We start from the raw sequence: 20,456 nt of genomic DNA on the forward strand, positions 1-20,456 counted from the left end.
AATGTGGGCCACCTTCAGAGAACAAGAACATACATTCCATTTGCTGTTGTCTGAGAGACTATGAGAAAGGAGTGCTGCCAGAAAGGGCACACAGTCTGTCAGGCGTGAGAATAAAGGCTTTTCAGTTCACACACAGAAGACATCTCAGATTGGTGCAGTGTACATTCAGCATTATCAATGGCCTCCTTGAGCGTCTTTCCTCAATGGACAATGCAATAAGCGTTATACGGTTAGCTGGGACTCAAATGGAAAACCTAGGCTAGATCATTTACATGTGGCCTACAACAGTATTCCCATGTTGACACCGTGGAAGGGGGCACCTCCTTACAACTTTCAAGAAACACATACAAATACACACAGCACTGAATACATTATCAATGGTGGAGACTCAACTGGTTTTATGACAACAAATATCCACACACTATGATGTTCTTAAGCAAATAAAAATGCCGCAAAATCTGAATGGGCAGTTGGTGGAATGTTGCCCTGCTAAATCACTCCATTGGATTCACGTGGAGCCTGCCATACCTGTAGTCTACTCTATATGGTTAGACAATTATGAAGGGGAAGCGCTCTGTCATAAAAACAACCAAAGTGTCTGACAGAGTGCAAGTACAGACAAGCCAGTCCTCCACAAGCCCAGTCTCTCTCAGTGGTGTGATTCGAATCTGAAGTCACACTCTCACACTACTCCTCCTAGCCAACAAACGATCCAAGAAAACACCAAGAGGTTACATGGCAGGAATATCTAGCCAGGACAGAGACGGCAGAGCAGACCGGCATGTGACTATTACAAAGCGCAAATGTCTAAAACAGATGTGCCTATGAGGAGTCCAGTGCTAAGGCAGTAGTTTCCTAGTGTTATCAACTAGGCTAGGTCTAAGATAATAGGGAGCCATTTTTAGTCTGAAGTTGTTCATGGTGCAGGAAGAGAAAGAGAAATGTGAGTGTCAGCTAGCTACAGCATTACTAGCCAACACCCAGCATAGCAACAGATGACTGCACACCTGGATCAGCAGTTAAGTGGATCAAGTTGAAAGGGGATCTTCAACACCTCTGCGTTCCAAATGGCACCCTATTCCCTTATAGTACACTACTTTTGACATAAGGCTCTGGTCAAAAATCGTGCACCATAATATAGGGAATAGGGTGCTATTTGAGACGTAGCCATAGAGCTGGGTTCGGGTTGAGGAGGATTCCTGTACAGTGAGAGTGCAGCTAGATGATGATTACTTCCAAGGATCAGATGGAAATGGTGGGGTTTATGGAAACATTTCAGCAGGGATTTCATCCTATGATGAAAAGTCCTTGGTGTGCGTACTTTCAATGAAAAGTAAACAAGCTAAGAGGAGAATGGAAAATCTATGCCCTCGTCTGGCCCTACCTACATTGACTGTTATTTCTCACTGTACACAAAGAACTGGATGGTTGTACAGTAGAGGCGGCAAACGTTAGCTACTGTTTTCTCTCTCAGCCAATGACAGGAGTTTGTCAGCCAGTAGCCAGCAGATCTAACCCGCTTGCTTACAGCTGCACTAGGGTCGGACAGCATTGCTGTGTATATTAAGACACGTGGGGGCGAAAAATGTATATTAGCATTACTTTAAATGATAGGTATGTACAATCCTGTACTCTGGTTGTGTAAATTGCTGTTTTCACCCAACTCTGTACTTAATCCACCACGGGTCTTGTGTTCTTGCCCCCACCCTCTGTACTCTGAAACATGCATGTTCGGAACGAGGTATCTCCATTTCAAACAAAAGTCTCTCCTTAACTCTATTCTAAGAACAAACCGTTCTTAGTACTCACAAGAGAACAGGATATTTGGCCACCTCATCCAGTAGATATCGGTTAGGTTCGACACATCGAGACAGTTGTGGTGGATTAAGGAAATGTAACAACGTTGGGCTAGATAAGGCAAGCCCCAACTCAGAATCATTGAGCTCACTATATCAACTCTATACTTCAGTATAGAGATAAAGTGGAGTCGCAATTCAATGGCTCAGACACAAGACGTATGTGGCGGGGACTACAGACAATCACAGACTACAAAAGGAAAACCAGCCACGTCGCCGAGACCGACGTCTTGCTTCTGGACAGGCTAAACACATTCTTCGCACGCTTTGAGGATAACACAGTGCCACCGACACGGCCCGCTACCAAGGGCTGTGGGCTCTCCTCCGTGGCGACGTGTGTAAAACATTGAAACATGTTAACCCTTGCAAGGCTGCCGGTCCAGACTAGAGGTCGACGGATTATTATTTTTCAACGCCGTAACCGATTATTGGAGGACCAAAAAAAGCAGATACCGATTAATCGGCCGATTTTTACATATATATTTGTAATAATGACAATTACAACAATACTGAATGAACACTTATTTTTAACTTAATATAATACATAAATAAAAATCTATTTAGTCTAGAATAAATAATGAAACATGTTCAATTTGGTTTAAATAATGCAAAAACAGTGTTGGAGAAGTAAAAGTGCAATATGAGCCATGTAAAAAAAGCTAACGTTTAAGTTCCTTGCTCAGAACATGAGAACATATGAAAGCTGGTGGTTAAGAAGTTAAGAAGTTTTAGGTTGTAGTTATTATAGGACTCTCTCTCTCTCTATACCATTTGAATTTCATATACCTTTGACTTCTGGATGTTCTTATAGGCACTATAGTATTGCCAGCCTAATCTCGGGAGGTGATAGGCTTGAAGTCAAACAGCGCTGTGCTTCAAGCATTGCGAAGAGCTGCTGGCAAATGCAGAAAAGTGCTGTTTGAATGAATGCTTACGAGCCTGCTGCTGCCTACCACTGCTCTATCAAATCATAGACTTAATTATAATATAATAAACACGGAAATACGAGCCATAGGTCATTAATATGGTCAAATTCGGGAACTATAATTTCGAAACAAAACGTTTATTCTTTCAGTGAAATACAGAACCGTTACGCATTTTATCGACTGGGTGGCATCCATAAGTCTAAATATTGCTGTTACATTACACAACCTTCAATGTTATGTCATAATTATGTACATTTCTGGCGAATTAATTAGTCTTTGCAAGGAAAAAATGGTCTTCACACAGTTCGCAACGAGTCAGGCGGCCCAAACTGCTGCATTTACCCTGACTCTGCTTGCACAGAACGCAAGAGAAGTGACAATTTCCCTAGTTAATATTGCCTGCTAACATGCCTTCTAAATATGCAGGTTTAAAAAAAATGTCCTTGTGTATTGATTTTAAGAAAGGCATTGATGTTTATGGTTAGGTACATTGATGCACTCACGTAACAGGTGGTCAGCCTGCCACGCAGTCTCCTCGTGGAGTGCAATGTAATCAGCGTCCAAAAATGCCGATTACCGATTGTTATGAAAACTTGAAATCGGCCATGCCGATTAAATCGGTCGACCTCTAGCCCAGACTGCATCCCTAGCCGTCTCCTCAGAGCATCCGCAGACCAGCTGGCTGGTGTGTTCACGGGCATATTCAAATTCCCTATCCCAGTCTGGTGGCCATCTTGAAGCATGTGGGTACAGCATTGTCCCTGTACCCAAGAAGGCAAAGGTAACTGAACTGAATGACTATCGCCCTGCAGCACTCACTGCTGTAATCATTATTATTATATCACCTCCACCTTACCTGTCACCCTAGACCCACTTCAATTTTCTTACCGCTCCAATAGGGCCACAGACGATGCAATTGCCATCACACTGCCCTATCCCATCTGGACAAGGGGAATACTTATGTAAGAATGCTGTTTAGTGACTATAGCTCAGTATTCAACACCATAGTACCCTCCAAGCTCATCATTAAGCTCGAGGCCCTGGGTCTGAACCCCACCCTGTGCAACTGGGCCCCCAGGCAGGAAACATCACCTCCACTCCTCTGATCCTCAACACTGGGGCCCCACAATGGGCCACCCACACAGACAGCGCAGTGAAGGAGCGACAGAGCCTCTTCAACCTCAGGAGACCAAAAAAATGTGGCTTGTCATCTAAAACCCTCACAAATTTTTACAGATGCACAATTTAAGACTAAAAAGATCAAAGGACATCAACCACCTGAGCCACTGCCTGTTCACCCCGCTATCCTCCAGAAGGCGAAGTCAGTACAGGTGCATCAAAGCTGGGACCGAGAGACTGAAAAACATCTTCTATCTCAAGGCCATCAGACTGTTAAACAGCCATCACTAAGACATTAGAGGCTGCTGCCTATAGGCATAGACTAGGAATCACTGGTCACTAAGGAATGGAACACTAGTCACCTTAATAATGTTTACATATCTGGCATTACTCTTCTCATATGTATATACTGTTTTTCAAAACTATTCTACTGTATCTTAGTCCGTTCCGCTATGCCATCGCTCGTCCATATGTATATCGTCTTCATTCAGTCATACTTAGATGTGTGTATTGGGTATACGTTGTTTAATTTGTTAGATATTACTGCACTGTCGGAGCTAGAAGCACAAGCATTTCTCTACAACCGCAATAACATCTGTTAATCACGTGTATGTGACTGATAAAATTTGATGTTGACAGCTCCTCTCAGTACAATAAAGATTTTAGATCAAGTATAACCAGATTTGGTGATTTGTTCTGGCTCTCATTTGTTAAATCAAAATATCTACCCACAGGTGCGAGATATGGCTTAGAAAACTTACCTCAACCCAATGGAGTGGTGGTGCCTGGAGAAGTGGGTTTACACTAATTTTGCAAAAAATATATAAAAATGTCCCACCCGGCAAAGGGGCCTTTAGGTTATGTACTGCAACCCCAGATGTAAACTAGTAAATAATGGTTACTTCTCAAAGTATTGAGCTTTTAAGGGGAGTAAAACAAGGCTGTCCATTGTCTCCTTATTTATTTATTATGGCCATTGAGCTATTAAAATTAGATCCAACAAGAACATCAAGGGGTTAGAAATCCAGAAGATAAAAACAAGTGTCAATGTATGCTGATGACTAGTTTTTTCTTAAGTCCGGATGGATGAAAATAATTGGCATGAATTGAGATATATACACCAGTTTCATTTGAGGACAAAAATGTTGACAGCTGCATCATACAAGTTGCAAAATAGATGGGAAGAGATTTTCAAAGTACCGATTCTATGGCACATGGTTTATGAACTGGTACAAAACTACACTTGATTCAACACTTCGAGTTTCTCTATTAGTTATTATATACAATTCTTGCCACCAACAGAATGATATATATACAGGGCATATATGGTTAAATGGTTATGGAATGGTTAAAAAAACAATAATAATCACAACATGCACTTAAAATTAACCTTACAAATAGCAGTGTTGGACGATTTGGAAAGCCATAGTCAGTCAATAAATAATATAATAATACTTGTAGGAAAGGTTTATCTTTAGCTCACAATCTGTGGATCCTACACGATTAGAAAGGTTAAAAATGTATGTAAAACATCACAGTACAATTGAAAAATTTGGCACATGGAAACCAAACAAAGATGGTCTATAGCGATAGGTGGGATGGGACAAGAGTGGTTTAGGGTTAGGATTAAATAGCTAAGTTATACACTTAGGTTGGAGTCATTAAAACTCGTTTTTCAACCACTCCACAAATTTCTTGTTAACAAACTACAGTTTTGGCAAGTCGGTTAAGACATCTACTTTGTGCATGACACAAGTAATTTTTACAGCAATTTTTTACAGACAGATTATTTCACTGATAATTCATTTTTCACAATTCCAGTGGGTCAGAAGTTTACATACACTAAGCTCACTGTGCCTTTAAACAGCTTGGAAAATTCCAGAAAATTATGTCATGGCTTTAGAAGCTTCTGATAGGCTAATTGACATCATTTGAGTCAATTGGAGGTGTACCTGTGGATGTATTTCAAGGCCTACCTTCAAACTCACTGCCTCTTTGCTTGACATCATGGGAAAATCAAAAGAAATCAGCCAAGACCTCAGAGACAAATTGTAGACCACCACATTTTGTAGACCACCACATGTCTGGTTCATCCTTGGGAGCAATTTCCAAACGCCTGAAGGTACCATGTTCATCTGTACAAACAATAGTAAGCAAGTATAAACACCATGGGCCTACGCAGCCGTCATACTGCTCAGGAAGGAGACGCATTCTTTCTCCTAGAGATGAACGTACTTTGGTGTGAAAAGTGCAAATCAATCCCAGAACAACAGCAAAGGACCTTGTGGAGATGCTGGAGGAAACAGGTACAAAAATATCTATATCCACAGTAAAGCGAGTCCTATATCGACATAACCTGAAAGGCCGCTCAGCAAGGAAGCCACTGCTCCAAAACCACCATAAAAAAGCCAGACTACGGTTTTCAACCGGGACAAAGATCGTACTTTTTTGGAGAAATGTCCTCTGGTCTGATGAAACAAAAATAGAACGGTTTGGCCATAATGACCATTGTTATGTTAGGAGGAGAAAGGGGGAGGCTTGGAAGCTGAAGAACACCATTCCAACCGTGAAGCACGGGGGTGGAAGCATCATGCTGTGGGGTTGCTTTGCTGCAGGAGGGACTGGTGCACTTCACAAAATAGATGGAAAAGTATGTGGATATATTGAAGCAACATCAAGACATCAGTCAGGAAGTTAAAGCTTGGTCGCAAATGGGTCTTGGAAATGGACAAAGACCCCAAGCATACTTCCAAAGTTGTGGAAAAATGGCTTAAGGAAAACAAAGTCAAGCTATTGGAGTGGCTATCACAAAGCCCCGACCTCAATCATACAGAAAACTTGTGGGCAGAACTGAAAGAGCATGTGCGAGCAAGGAGGCCTACAAACCTGAGTCAGTTACACCAGCTCTGTCAGGAGCAATGGGCCAAAATTCACCCAACTTATTGTGGGAAGCTTGTGGAAGGCTAAAAACCAAAAAACATTTAACCCAAGTTAAACAATTTAAAGACAATGCTACCAAATACTAATTGAGTGTATGTAAACTTCTGACACACTGGGAATGTGATGAAAGAAATCAAATCTGAAATAAATCACTATTATTATTCTGACATTTCACATTCTTAAAATAAAGTGGTGATCCTAACTGAACTAAGACAGGGAATTTTTACTAGGATTAAATGTCAGAAATTGTGAAAAACTGAGTTTAAATGTATTTGGCTAAGGTGTATGTAAACTTCCGACTTCCAACTGTATATGTAGAAGAAATGCTGTAAAAAAACAAGATATGTGTCCTCCTCCGAAGAAATAAGTAAGGTGCCTTGTGTGAAAGATGACAAACAGTGACATACACTCTGAATGACCTAAAATGATGAATCCCATATTGATCTTTCACACAATCAGGCCAACCGGTGTGAAATGGCTAACTAGTTAGCAGTGCGCGCTAGTAGTGTTTCAATCGGTGATGTCACTTGCGCTGAGACATTGAAGTAGTTGTTTCACTAGCTCTACAAAGACCGCATCAGTTGTGGATGTGTTCAGAGGGTCCCTGGTTCGATCCCAGGTTGGGATGGAAGCAATACTGTTACACAAGCTGTACTGTGCAAGTAGGCTAATAGTAGGTCTCCTATTGAAACAGTTAAATGAAGCTGTCAACTCAGTAATTCACAGGTTTCAGATTTCACCCCCTTTTTAATGTTTTTGCTCTCAAAGTCAAACTAATAGAACAATAAAATGTGATATTCTAAGTCCATAAGAACACTTAAAACCCACCAGGAGACCACTTTTGAGGTCTGGGAAATATCTAAGAAATTTTGTTTTTTGTGTAGTTACCCTTTAATTCATGTACAGAGGGCACCTAGCACTGTTGTTTGGTTAGCGGTGTTTCTGTAGCACATGAGATGGTTTCCAAAACAAATGGCTTTCCTGTTCCTTGATTGATTGAAACCTGGACAATTTACTACATATTATGAGGCATGTCTTACCTTGCTTCAAAGTAACCTATAGCCAAAATCCCAAAAATGTTATAGACTTCCTCATACGCGTTCTTCTATTGGTTCTTTCAACTTTCTTTCATTGTCTAGCAGCCAAAGGTATTATCCTACTCACATTAACAACACATGATAGTTGTTGCATCTTTAGATCTCCCCTCTTTCTACATTTCGAACAGATATTTTAATCTGTCCATGAAACCACATGCATTTGCTGTGCACATTTTAGAACATTGTTCTCCGCAAGTGTGTATTTTGCATTTGTGAAATTATTTAGGATGTAATATGAAAGTAGAGGAGTTTATGTTTATAGAACAGTACCGCAATTCAGAATCAATTCAAGTTTAGATGGAGTATTTGGCTGTTGTAGCTTCCAGAGCCAATTCGCCCTTTAAACAGAACATGCAAGGTCCTTGAACTAAGGAGTAATGTTAGGCTCCTTTCGTCCAATATTGGGCTCGTCCGACCCTAGTGCAGCTGTAAGTAAACTGATCAGATCAGCTGGATAGTCAGCCAGGTACTGTTCATTTGAAGAACTCATCTGGAAACTGACTGGTGGTGGACTTGAAACAAATTAGCTGATATAGTTTTAAGTTATCTTGAAAGTAACTGTAAAACGATAAGCAAAAAAAACGGTTCTCCTTCAACCATTGTGTGACTAAAAATGTAACTAGCTACAGTAACTGAAGTGTTTAACGGGGGTTGTTTGAAGTATCTGATGAGGTGTGAGTTTTGTTTGTTGTCCACATATGTAACCGTTACTTTCTGAAGTTCCTTGGCTGGCTACAGGAAAAAGTTTGCATGCAGTTTAGCTCACTAGCGATGAATTATGAATTCATAGCAAACACTTGTGCATATCATCGATGAACAAACAGCTTATTAGCTATGGAAGTTGCTAGTTAGTTAGCTAAGCTAAGTAGCTAACCAGTTAGCTAATGCAGTTTACGTGATTAGCCAGCAAGTTAGCTAACTGACGTTATTTAGTGACATAAAAAGCTAAACTGAAATACAGTGCCGTCTCAACGCAACCTACAGTACCAGACGCATGATTAACTCCAGACTATTTCCAAACACTGTAGTTAGCTAGCTAACATGAAACCTATCCGGCTGGATAGGAAAAGTAGCTTGACAACTATTAACGTTAGCTAGCAACAGCTCCTTTCTCTCAAAAAAACAACCTGAACCGTGTTTACCTTGCCTGGAAGCCTTTTCAATCCTCAGAGATCAATATGAACTTTCCATGGACCAAAGTACAACTGCACAGTCTTGCGCAATTGAACTGTAATGAGTTCAACAGCCCGGTTTCAGATTGTCTTTAATGCCGAGTTTTAGTTTGCTTGTTAGCTGCCGCTAGCTGATTCCACCACCAGGCAACAGCTCCACCGTCCAGCCCATCGAGTCGAATACGTGTAGCCTACACAAATCTACAGTCTGCTCGTGCCAACAAAAGGGCAGCTCCAATGTTTACATCCACTGTACAGAGCATGCGTCTCAAAAACCTAACAACTGAAAAATAGTACGCTACTCCCATCTACTGTTTATTTTATTGCCTTACACTTAGCTACATGAACTTCTTTAACTCTTTGGCCTCTTCATAAACTCCATTAGCTAGCCCTATAGGTTTTTGAAAAATTATGCAAGTTCATGTCAACCATTTCTTATCAGCACACGAGCTAAAACACTATCAGATAATATAGTAGACCCATTGGATAATTCTTTATCAGTTTTAATCTCATAAAAAAATATCTAAACAGTTTTCTTAACATATTATATTTGCTCTGTAAAACAGTATGTTCCTATTAGCTGTAGTCTACTAAAGTCAAGAGTAACTACAAAGAACTGGAAGCCAATCACTACAGCACAAACTCACCTGAGGCTCACTGTCTCTGACAATAGTATCAATTCCACGGGAAGTTTTGGAATTTTGCTGCCCGGAGTAGATCACAGCAACACTCAGAGTGGGTGACAGAGAGACAATGTCAATCAGAAAATGTCAAAATAAAGGTTTACTATCAGCTGTCCAGCTCAGACTAAGAAGCACTTAAGCCTTTTCTAAGACAGGTGAGAATGAGGTGAATGGCAGAGCTGACTTTTTTTGATCCACATATGAACAAAAGGTCATCAAACAAACTTTTCTGGTTTTACGTGGAAGTACTTACATAAATATCATATTTCTTATGTAGCCACACCCTTGTCTGTCCTAAAAAAAATGTCTGACGTATGACTCTTGCCTACGCCATATGTACAGTATATCTGTTATGGACTGAAAATAGATACAGTACAAACCACATACTATAACAGAAAAAAACACATGTTATGTACAAAACCCTTTGGGTGTGTCTGTTGTTTTTATTATTAACATTTTCCTATCGCAAAACGTAGGTACCTTACAATAAGGAAAACTAAATATACATTTTTATTCAGTAAATTGTGCCATTAGAAAGTATTCACACCCCTTGACTTTTTCCACATTTTGTTACGTTACAGCCTGAACTTAAAATTGGTTAAAAATAAAAAAGGTGAAATGTCTTGAGTCAATAAGTATTCAACCCCTTTGTTATGGTAAGCCTAAATAAGTTCAGGAGTAAATATTTGCTTAACAATTCACATAATAAGTTGCATGGACTCACTCTATGTGCAATAAGAGTTTAACATGATGTGAGTCCAATAAGTGCAATAATGATTTTTGAATGACTCCCTCATCTCTGTACCCCCACATATACAATTATCTATAACGCCTCTCAGACGAGCAGTGAATTTCAAACACAGATTCAACCACAAAGACCAGGGAGGTTTTCGGATGCCTCACAAAGAAGGGCACTTATTGGTAGATGGGTAAACATTTTTTTATTGAATATCCCTTTGAGCACGATGAAGTTATTAATTACACTTTGGATGGTGTATCAATACACCGAGGCACTTTAAAGATACAGGCATCCTTCCTAACTCAGGTGCTGGAGAGGAAGGAACCCACTCAGGGATTTCACCATGAGGCCAATGGTGACTTTAAAATAGGTACAGAGTTTAATGGCTGTGATAGGAAAAAACTGAGGATGGTTCAACAACATTGTAGTTACTCCACAATACTAACCAAATTGACAGAATGAAAAGAAGGAAGCTTGTTCAGAATATTTGCATCCTGTTTGCAACAACACACTAAAGTAATACTGCAAAAAATGTGGCAAAGCAATAACCTTTTGTCCTGAATACAAAGTGTTGTGTTTGGGGCAAATCCAATACAACACATTACTGAGTACCACTCTTCATATTTCCAAGCATAGTGGTGGCTGCATCATGTTATGGTTATGCTTGTAATCGTTAAGGACTGGGGAGTTTTTCAGGATAAAAAATAAATGGAATGGAGCCGAGCACAGGCAAAATCCTACAGGAAAACCTGGTTCAGTCTGCTTTCCACCACACTGGGAGATGATTTCATCTTTCAGCAGGACAATGACCTAAAACAAATGGCAAAATCTACACTGGAGTTGCTTACTAAGAAGTTCCTGAGTGGCAGAGTTACAGTTTTGACTTAAATCTGCTTGAAAATCTATGGCAAGACCTGAAAGTGGTTGTCTAGCAATGATCAACAACCAATTTGATAGAGCTTGAATATTTTTTTTTAACAATAATGGGCCAATTTTGCACAATCCAGGTGTGGAAAGCTCTTAGAGACTTACCCAGAAAGACTCATAGCTGTAATCGCTGCCAAATGTGATTCTCACATGTATTGACTCAGGGGGTTGAATACTTATCTAATCAAGATATATATATTTTACAAATGTTAAAATGTTTCTTCAACTAAGAGTAGTATTTTGTGTAGATCGTTGGCAAAAAAATACAATTAAATCCATTTTAATCCCACGTTTTAACACAACAAAATGCCCAAAAAGTCAAGGGGTGTAAATACTTTCTGAAGGCATGCACACACAGCATGGTACAGTCACAGAGTAATGTCATTTGTGTTGTAGGATGGTTTATTACAACCCCACAAAGAAAAATCACATAGTGATACACATTTTTTATCACGTACTCTTTCTTGTTTGAGCCATTTTATCAGCTGGTGTTGTCGTTGTTCGTTTTGTACAGTAGAGGGCAGTGCAGAATTTTCCCTTCTCTTCAGCTACATCCGGCGATGCGCTATTTACGGAACATGCGCAATGCAAACTTTCTTTTTCTAGTGCAGCGGAGTGAAATCCCCGGTCTTTGACTCCAGGCTCCTGGCTAAGGAGACAGAAAAGGCTGCAAAATGGTTAGTAAATTGCCGAAATACATTCCTAGATATATGTGTTAGACATCAACGCGTGTTGTCTGCAATCACATGTTTTTATGTTTTTGAAACTCCTTGGATGAAGATAGATTCCGTCCGGCTGCCCGGCTACTGTTCACCGGGGTCTATCAAACGTGGCCTAATGGCCGCCTTCACGAATTAATGTTTCCTGTAGCGCTGTAGAGATATTCCTAACTATGTGTTGCGTTGCCTGATGAGTGGATGTTGTCTATCATGTCCCGTGACGTAAATCGCTATTAAACATGTTTGCAGTGTTGCCTAACACTAAAAGTAGCAAAGGTACGGCTGGCTAACACTGTTAGGCTAGTTAGCTGTTACTATCAGCGATGACAGGCCCAATAGTCAGTGCAACATAATGTCTGATAGCCTTGGCCACATAAAATATACTTCTAAGTGCAGCATGTGTAATGTTAGGGATACGTTGTGTGTTGACAAGTAGCTGGCTAGTTGTACTGACACACGCAAACTACCTGGGGCGGCAGGTAGGCTAGAACCTTGGGGCAGTAATCGGAAGGTTGCTGGCTTGAATCCTCGAGCTGACAAGGTAAAAACGTGTCGTTCTTCCCCTGAACAAGGCAGTTAACCCACTCTTCCCCGGTAGGCCGTCATTGTAAATAAGTTTGTTCTGAACTTACTTAACTAGTTAAATTTCTTTCTTTCTTCTCTCATAGGGTTTTGTGAAAGTGGTGAAGAATAAGTCCTACTTCAAGAGGTACCAGGTCAAATTCAGGAGGAGGAGAGGTAAGACAGGTTTTAGGACTTAAGGTTCAAGTAGTAAGTCTAAACTTGAAAATGCCATGGCTGTCTTGATCTTTAATTTCACACAAGACTCTATTCATTCCACTGATGCACCTCCACCTGACTGACTTGGGTATCCTTGTTGTGCTTAGAGGGAAAGACCGACTACTTTGCCCGTAAGCGCCTGGTCATCCAAGATAAGAACAAGTACAACACACCCAAGTACAGGATGATCGTCCGCTTCTCCAACCGGGATATCGTCTGCCAGGTAAGATGGGGTTCACATGAGAAAATATAGCTGGAATTACCACAATGGACAAAACTTTTGGCCACATAATCATTCTCCAATCCCAGATATGTAGCTAATCATTTAGCAGAAGCTTTTAGCCAAAACATTTTATTATTGACAGTTAATCATGTGGCCCATGTTAGTCAAACCCACAACTCTGTTGCCACCTGAGCACCATGCTTTAGTCCAGTTGGAACGGCATTCTCACCTTCAGCTATATTGTCCCTATCATTCCCACATGACCCATGTGGTAACAATGATCAAGGAGGTAATGGAAAATGTCCCATGCCATGAGGGATTGACTGATGGGCAATGTGATTATGCCTATATTGTCATGTTTCTTGCTTGTGTATTTGCTCTAGATTGCCTATGCCAAGATTGAGGGGGACATGATTGTGTGCGCCGCCTACTCCCACGAGCTGCCCAAGTACGGGATCCCCGTGGGACTAACTAACTACGCAGCAGCCTACTGCACTGGTCTGCTGGTGGCCCGCAGGGTAAGATCAGCTCTCGTACACCCCCACTTTGACCTGATGGCGGCTGTTTTAGTTTTCAGGACTGGGTCTTATTAGCTAATGGGTATTCTATGTTTCTACCCTGTTAGAGTTTGAGAAAATCCATAATTTCTCTGAGTACCCTTTCCTCAAACTTCATTTAGTCTTCAATGCCTTGAAGTATGATGGATGCTGTATGGACAGTTGGTGTTCAAATTGCTAAGCTATTGACAGAACTGAGTCGTGTTCTCGATTGCACAAAATTGTGTATTAGAGATTACATGATTTTGTGTTCTACATGAGAAAGAAGCATGTCTGTTCTATATCTGAATTATCAAACAATCCTTTTGAAAGGTGACCCTGGTTTTCTTCTGTTTTCTCGCTGTAAAGAATTGGCAGTTGGTCAGCCAAAAAGCTGCCTGTCAGTTTGTTTGTTCCGCTTGTTTAATGTGTTGCTGCAGAATCAGCTTTTGTATTTACTTCGTGGTTTGTCAGTGCAGCAGATTTGAAATTGGCTTTTGGCTGCAGCATGAGTGGGTGCCTTGCCGCTTTAGCCACCTGTGGCAGAGTTTTCGCTCAGCAAGAAAGAAACAATGTAGTCCGCTTATTTTAATAATACAACAGATTTCTCTAATCCCTTTCGTCTTTCCACTCCAGCTGCTGAACAAGTTTGGCCTGGACAAGGTGTACGAGGGCCAGGTGGAGGTGACTGGAGATGAGTTCAACGTAGAGAGTGTTGATGGTCAGCCAGGTGCATTCACCTGCTACCTAGACGCAGGGCTCGCCAGAACCAGCACTGGCAACAAGGTGTTCGGGGCCCTGAAAGGGGCTGTGGATGGAGGCCTGTCCATCCCTCACAGGTAATTGCACTTTTCTGTGCGGTAGGAACACATTGCTGTAGCCAGGAGTAGAAGTGCCGCCCATAATCTTATTCATTGTGATTTTAAGAGGCAAAACTGATCATAGATAAGTATTCTTACTCTTGATGCATACTGACACAGGTCCCAGTTTGGTTTGTGCCATTTTTCTGTACATCACAAACAGATCTGTGACCAGGCTAGTATTTCGGGAAGTTATCAGGGTCGATATTTTGTTTGATACACTCAAGACTGAGCAAATTGTAGTTCCTTCATTTGCCCAGGTTGATGTAAAATGTCCTGTTTCAAGACGTTGCTCAGAGCAATATGATTCATTGGTTTACCATCCAAATATGTTATATGCATAGAGATCAAGGGCTCTAGTGTTTGTATTAGCATGGGTAGCGCCATTGAGGGCTTTTGAAGTAGTCAACTGGGTGGGACTTCCTATGGGTTAAGGACGGATCACATAATTCCATCACCAGGAGGGATCAGTGAGGAAAAGTTCTATAACTGCAGGTGGCAGTAAATCGACAACCTTAGCTTTTTACCTGTTCAAACAACACATTCTAGGTGGCAGTGTGCACCCTTTCAGTTAATTTGCCAGCTCAGTAAATGGAAAATTGACTGCCTCAAAATGGAGATGCCCATGCATTTACGCCGTAATGGGAAAGATGCAATTGTGCCGATGTCTAAGTGTGTGGTTATTTCCTTGGAATTCTGCAAGAAGTCGTTTTTATATGGCTTTAGTGGAACTATTCGGCCTTGGTGCCTATAATCTTCAGGAAAAGCGCTATTGATAATATTGAATGAGCCTGGTTGTTCAGTAGCCTCTTTCAGTCTGATATTGTCGTTTGCCCCCCCCCCCCCCCCAGCACTAAGCGCTTCCCTGGGTATGACGCTGAGAGCAAAGAGTTCAATGCAGATGTCCACCGCAAGCACATCATGGGCGTCAATGTGTCGGAGTATATGAGCTACCTGATTGAAGAGGATGAGGATGCATACAAGAAGCAGTTCTCCCGCTTCATCAAGAATGGCGTTTTCCCCGACAAGGTAAGTTCACCCTGAACCTATCAATGTTGTATGGGAAGATTCCTGCCAATACCTGGCTCTATTAGTTCCCTTACACCAGTGTTTCTTAACTCCAGTACCCTCGATAGCACACATTTTGTTTTAGCAATCGGACAAACTCCTGATTCAACTGAAGGCTTGATGATTAGTTAACAAGCGCAGCTGATTCAACTTGTCTGGGGCTACAACAGGAATGTGTGCTGTTAGCGGTACTCAAGGACTGGAGTTGGGAAACTGCTTCACACCACTGCAGGATGGTTACATATCTTCACCTGGTTTTCACTGAACCTGAGTGGGTAGCAACTACTGTTCTGTTATTGTTAGGGCTCATGCTTGTAAGCATACTGGGGGGGGTCATATCAGCTTCTCCACAAATAAATTATGAAGGGAATGTTATGCTGAATCCCAAACCAGTCCCTTCCCCTCGGCTCTCCATTTGCGCATTTACGGGGGGGGGGGCGGGCTCTGTCATATGCAAAAGTGTCCCAAAGCAAGGGGAGTGATAATTGTAGGTGCCAACATGAGCCTCCAATCGTGGCCTCAACCAAGCCAGCAAGGCTGCCGGGTCGAGAGCAAAGTGCTATGCCAACACTCAGATGTTTGGAGTTTGTGCAATTTCATTTGAAAGAATGAGGTGTGCCTAATTATATGCTACGTCCATGTTTGTTTGTTTTCTAGGCTTGACAAGCCTATCAAATGAAGTGCCTCCCAAATAAAATGTTTATCTGTTAAGAGTATTATATCTTGTAAATAACAGGAGAAATGTGTTAATTTGAATTGAATGCTTGTTTTATTATTAAATGATGCAATTCATGTTCCACATTTAAAGTCAGGTGTGTCCTGAAGTAATTTAATCCTCATCACTTTGGAAGTTGGCGTTGTCAGCCACACGTGACAACTGAGTGCACCAACAGCGAGTTGGTAGGGGTGAGGCCCTGGTTTGGGATTCAGCTTTTACTTAAACTGTCACCATATTGCTCCCAACAATCCACTGCTCTCTGATCTACAGAAGTGGCTAGGGGTCGATTTGGATTTCAGCGTAGGAACTGTGTGCTGCTTGATGATGAAACATTTGATACTGAGCAAATTGTAGTTGGTCCTTCATTTGCCCAGGTTGATGTAATCAACGTTTCAAGACGGGGCTGAGAGCAGCACAGTAGTTTGTCATACATGTGCTAGAATGAAAATACAAAATGTCATCAACTCATTCCTATCAATTGGGTGTGTAAATAATTAAACAATAAGGGTAGAGTAGAAACTACTGAATCAAGCTTGCATGTTTCAGTATAAAAAAGGGTGAAGTACATTTTTGGCTATCCAGTAGAGGAGCCTTTACGGTTGTGTCTATTTGATTGCTGGAATTGGCCTTAACCCACATTTTACTAATTTGTTTGCCACACTTGTCCTGCAGGTTGAGGAAATGTACAGAAAGGCCCACGCTGGCATTCGTGAGAACCCAGTCCATGAAAAGAAACCTAAGAAAGAAGTCAAGAAGAAGAGGTGAGTTGATGAGCAGTTTTGGCTATTTTCTATTGGAAATGCAGTGCTATTCATATTATAAATCTATAACCTGATAGTAAACTTCCCTAGATGATCATGACCCGAATTGGTGGCAATTCTATTTAATTCTGGAAGTAAACAGAAATTCCGTTTCGAATCTATTGACATTCTGTTTACTTACTAAATGGAAATCAAATTATAACCCCCCCCCAGTCATTTTTCAAAGCAGTTTACTGACGTGACAGCCATCCCCCTCATATTTCCTGACACTGTAAAAATTGAATTGTTAACATGTAATTCTGAAATCCATCCTCCCTGTTTGGTCACCAGGTGGAACCGTGCCAAGCTCTCTCTGGCCCAGAGGAAAGACCGCGTTGCCCAGAAGAAGGCCAGCTTCCTCCGGGCTCAGGAACAGGAGGCGGCCGACAGCTAAACTCTCTGGTCCTAATGATGGAGCAACAATGCTTTGTTATAATAAATATATTGGAAAAGAATACAGCCTAGCCTCTATGTTATTTGTTCATGCATGTTATTTGTGCATGTTTATTTATAGACGCTTCGATGACAGTATAAAAATGACTGTTTCAAGTTACCCATACTGTTTAAGTGGTTGAGATTGTATAGAAAATATATCACGGATCTCAAGCTTCTTTTTTTTGTCCGCTGACCCCCTTTGTGATAGCAAATGCATTAGGGATCCCTTCAATCAGAATGTGGATGGCCGAACGAACCAAGTCTAGGGCCCTGAGAAGGAACATTTTAAAGGCACATTTCTTGGCACCAGAGAAAATGTTGCTGCTTTAAAGCAAATAAACTGCAATTCTATACTTTTTGTCATTGGGCAGAGTTTTTTTGCTGCTGCTTTTAAGCTAATATCCTGCAATTATGCCATGAACTTTGCAGTTCGATTTGGGGACAGTTTTTGACCTGGGACTGCAGGTGGGTGCAATTTTTTTATTGTACAAAACTGCTGTTTTCCCAAATTATCTACATTGTTTGTGTTCACTCGAATAGCTTGTCAATGGCAATGGAAGACCTCAACAGTCCAAGGCAGGTGAGTTCATTCTAGCCAATGAGAGGGCAGATGTGTGTGACAGGTGCAACTTATGTAATGCCGTTTGGGTCATAAAGCATGTATTAATTTTGTGCCTGCACCTGCTTAACACGTAGCATTAAAAATATTGCGTCTTGACCACGTGCTTTATGGCCCAAACGGTGTTCCATACACCTCTTCCTCTGGTTCTCCAGACCTCCCGTCTCGGATTTCAATTCCCCTGCCATAGACTATGAACATGTGTTCATAACCCTGGGCCTACTGGTTTAGGAATTAAATCATATATTGGTTGATATTAACCTCATCAGTAGATCTAAAGGGTCTCGCAATGGAAGAGATATTTGATTTATATTAAAGGCCAATGTAGCCATTATCTCACTATCAAATCATTTCTGTGTAACAATTAACCTTACTGTGAGTGGTTTCAGTCAAAAATTTACAAAAATAGCTTAGCAGCAAATTCTCAAGCTAAAAATGTTGCTAGGATGGTCTGAGTGGGGAGGGGAAAACCAGCTGTTATTGGCTGATCAACTAATTCATTGTCAGTGTTTACTTGGATTGAAATAGGTTCCAGTACTCATTAAGTGGCATTCTCCCAACCAGCTTCATGGGGTAGTCACCTGGAATGCATTTAAATGAACAGGTGTGCCTTGTTAATTTGTGGAATTTGAGCCAATCAATTGTGTTGTGACAAAGTAGGGGCGGTATACAGAAGATAGCCATATTTGGTAAAAGACCAAGTCCAAATTATGGCAAGAACAGCTCAAATAAGCAAAGACAAATGACAGTCCATCATTACTTTAAGACATGAAGGTCAATCAGGAAAATTCAATAAGTGCAGTCGCAAAAACCAAGAGCTATGATGAAACTGGCTCTCATGAGGACCGCCACAGGAAAGGAAGACCCAGAGTTACAACTGCTGCACAGGATAAGTTCATTCGAGTTAACTGCACCTCAGATTGCAGCCCAAATAAATGGTTCACAGAGTTCAATTAACAGACATATCTCAACAACTGTTCGGAGGAGACTGCGTGAATCTGGCCTTCATAGTCGAATAGCTGCAAAGAAACCACTACTAAAGGACACCAATAATAAGAGACTTGCTTGAGCCAAGAAACACGAGCAATGGACAATAGACCAGTGGAAATCTGTCCTTTGGTCTGATGAGCCCAAATTTGAGACTTTTGGTTCCAACCGCCATGTCTTTATGAGATGCGTAGTAGGTGAACGGATGATCTCTGCATGTGTGGTTCCCACTGTGAAGCATGGAGGAGGAGGTGTGGGGGTGCTTTGCTGGTGACACTGATTTATTTAGAATTTTAGCATTCTGCAGCGATATGTCATCCCATCTGGTTTGCACTTTGTTTTTCAACAGGACAATGACCCAACACACACCTTCAGGCTGTGTAATGGCTATTTGACCAAGAAGGAGTGTTATGGAGTGCTGCCTCAGATGACCTGGCTTCCACAATCACCCAACCTCAACCCAAATGAAATGGTTTGGGATGAGTTGGACCACAGAGTGAAGGAAAAGCAGCCAACAAGTGCTCAGCATATGTGAGAACTCCTTCAAGGCTGTTGGAAAAGCATTCCTCATGAAGCTGGTTGAGAGAATGCCAAGAGTGTGCAAAGCTGTCATCAAGGCAAAGGGTGGTTGACACTTTTTTGGTTACTAAAGGATTCCATGTGTGTTATTTAATAGTACAGTGTAGAAAATAGTAAAATAAAGAAAAACCCTTGAATGAGTAGGTGTGTCAACTTTTGACCGGTAGTGTATAAAACACAGGATAATCACATTTGACTGCACTGGGCCTTTAATGTGCACATTTATCATGCCTTTGGATTCTAGAAAATATGATTTTCAAAATTTGACCAACTTCCATAAATGTTAAACGTCAATAAAGATGCTGAGGGAGAAGTTCACAATGACATTGTTTTCTAGAAATGTACAGTAAATCTAATAAAATCTCATCTAAACATTACACACATGAAGAGAAAATGCTCAAATTACCCCCTCCCCCTCAATTGTAAAAGCATTGTTTTTACCTGACAGTCACAGTTTGATTAACCTCAACCACAGTTTGATTAACCAACTGTATTGAGATCAAATGTTCCATTGATGAGAAAATTAGCAGAATATCGGTCAAAATTTCTCTCGCTCCATCTTCTCGCTCTGCCGGCCACTGGGCTTCCTCTCTTCACCATATTTGGTGGAGAGTGGAAAGGTCAACCGGATGCTTCAGATTTTTAAAGCCGGTGAAACATCTGGCTCATCGTT

General features: G+C 41.2%; 2 protein-coding genes across 3 annotated transcripts in view; one reads left to right on the plus strand and one right to left on the minus strand.

The window, feature by feature from the left end:
* The window catches only part of LOC139578630 (ecotropic viral integration site 5 protein homolog), a 97,371-nt gene extending 88,062 nt beyond the window's left edge, over positions 1-9,309 (minus strand). The window contains exon 1 of one of the 2 annotated variants that reach the window (XM_071406487.1): positions 9,081-9,309. The gene's annotated coding sequence lies outside the window, so the exon portion shown is untranslated. The remainder of the gene's footprint in view (positions 1-9,080) is intronic. The other variant, XM_071406494.1, reaches the window with a different exon arrangement.
* A 2,685-nt stretch (positions 9,310-11,994) lies between these two features.
* Positions 11,995-17,618, plus strand: LOC139578634 (large ribosomal subunit protein uL18-like). Its single transcript, XM_071406500.1, has 8 exons — positions 11,995-12,136; positions 12,847-12,916; positions 13,066-13,181; positions 13,565-13,699; positions 14,354-14,556; positions 15,429-15,606; positions 17,036-17,124; positions 17,455-17,618. The coding sequence occupies exons 1-8, from the start codon at positions 12,134-12,136 to the stop codon at positions 17,555-17,557; spliced, it is 897 nt and encodes a 298-aa protein (XP_071262601.1). The 5' UTR covers positions 11,995-12,133; the 3' UTR covers positions 17,558-17,618.
* The last annotated feature ends 2,838 nt before the right edge of the window (positions 17,619-20,456 follow it).

Source organism: Salvelinus alpinus, chromosome 6 (assembly GCF_045679555.1).
Source record: "Salvelinus alpinus chromosome 6, SLU_Salpinus.1, whole genome shotgun sequence".
NCBI lineage: Eukaryota > Metazoa > Chordata > Actinopteri > Salmoniformes > Salmonidae > Salvelinus > Salvelinus alpinus.

Bases quoted from the DNA above. Each gene is read 5' to 3' on its own strand.
- LOC139578634 (XM_071406500.1), top strand. The intron at 14,557-15,428 runs GTAATTGCACTT...CCCCCCCCCCAG, and splicing joins GGCCTGTCCATCCCTCACAG to CACTAAGCGCTTCCCTGGGT. The intron at 17,125-17,454 runs GTGAGTTGATGA...TTTGGTCACCAG, and splicing joins AAAGAAGTCAAGAAGAAGAG to GTGGAACCGTGCCAAGCTCT.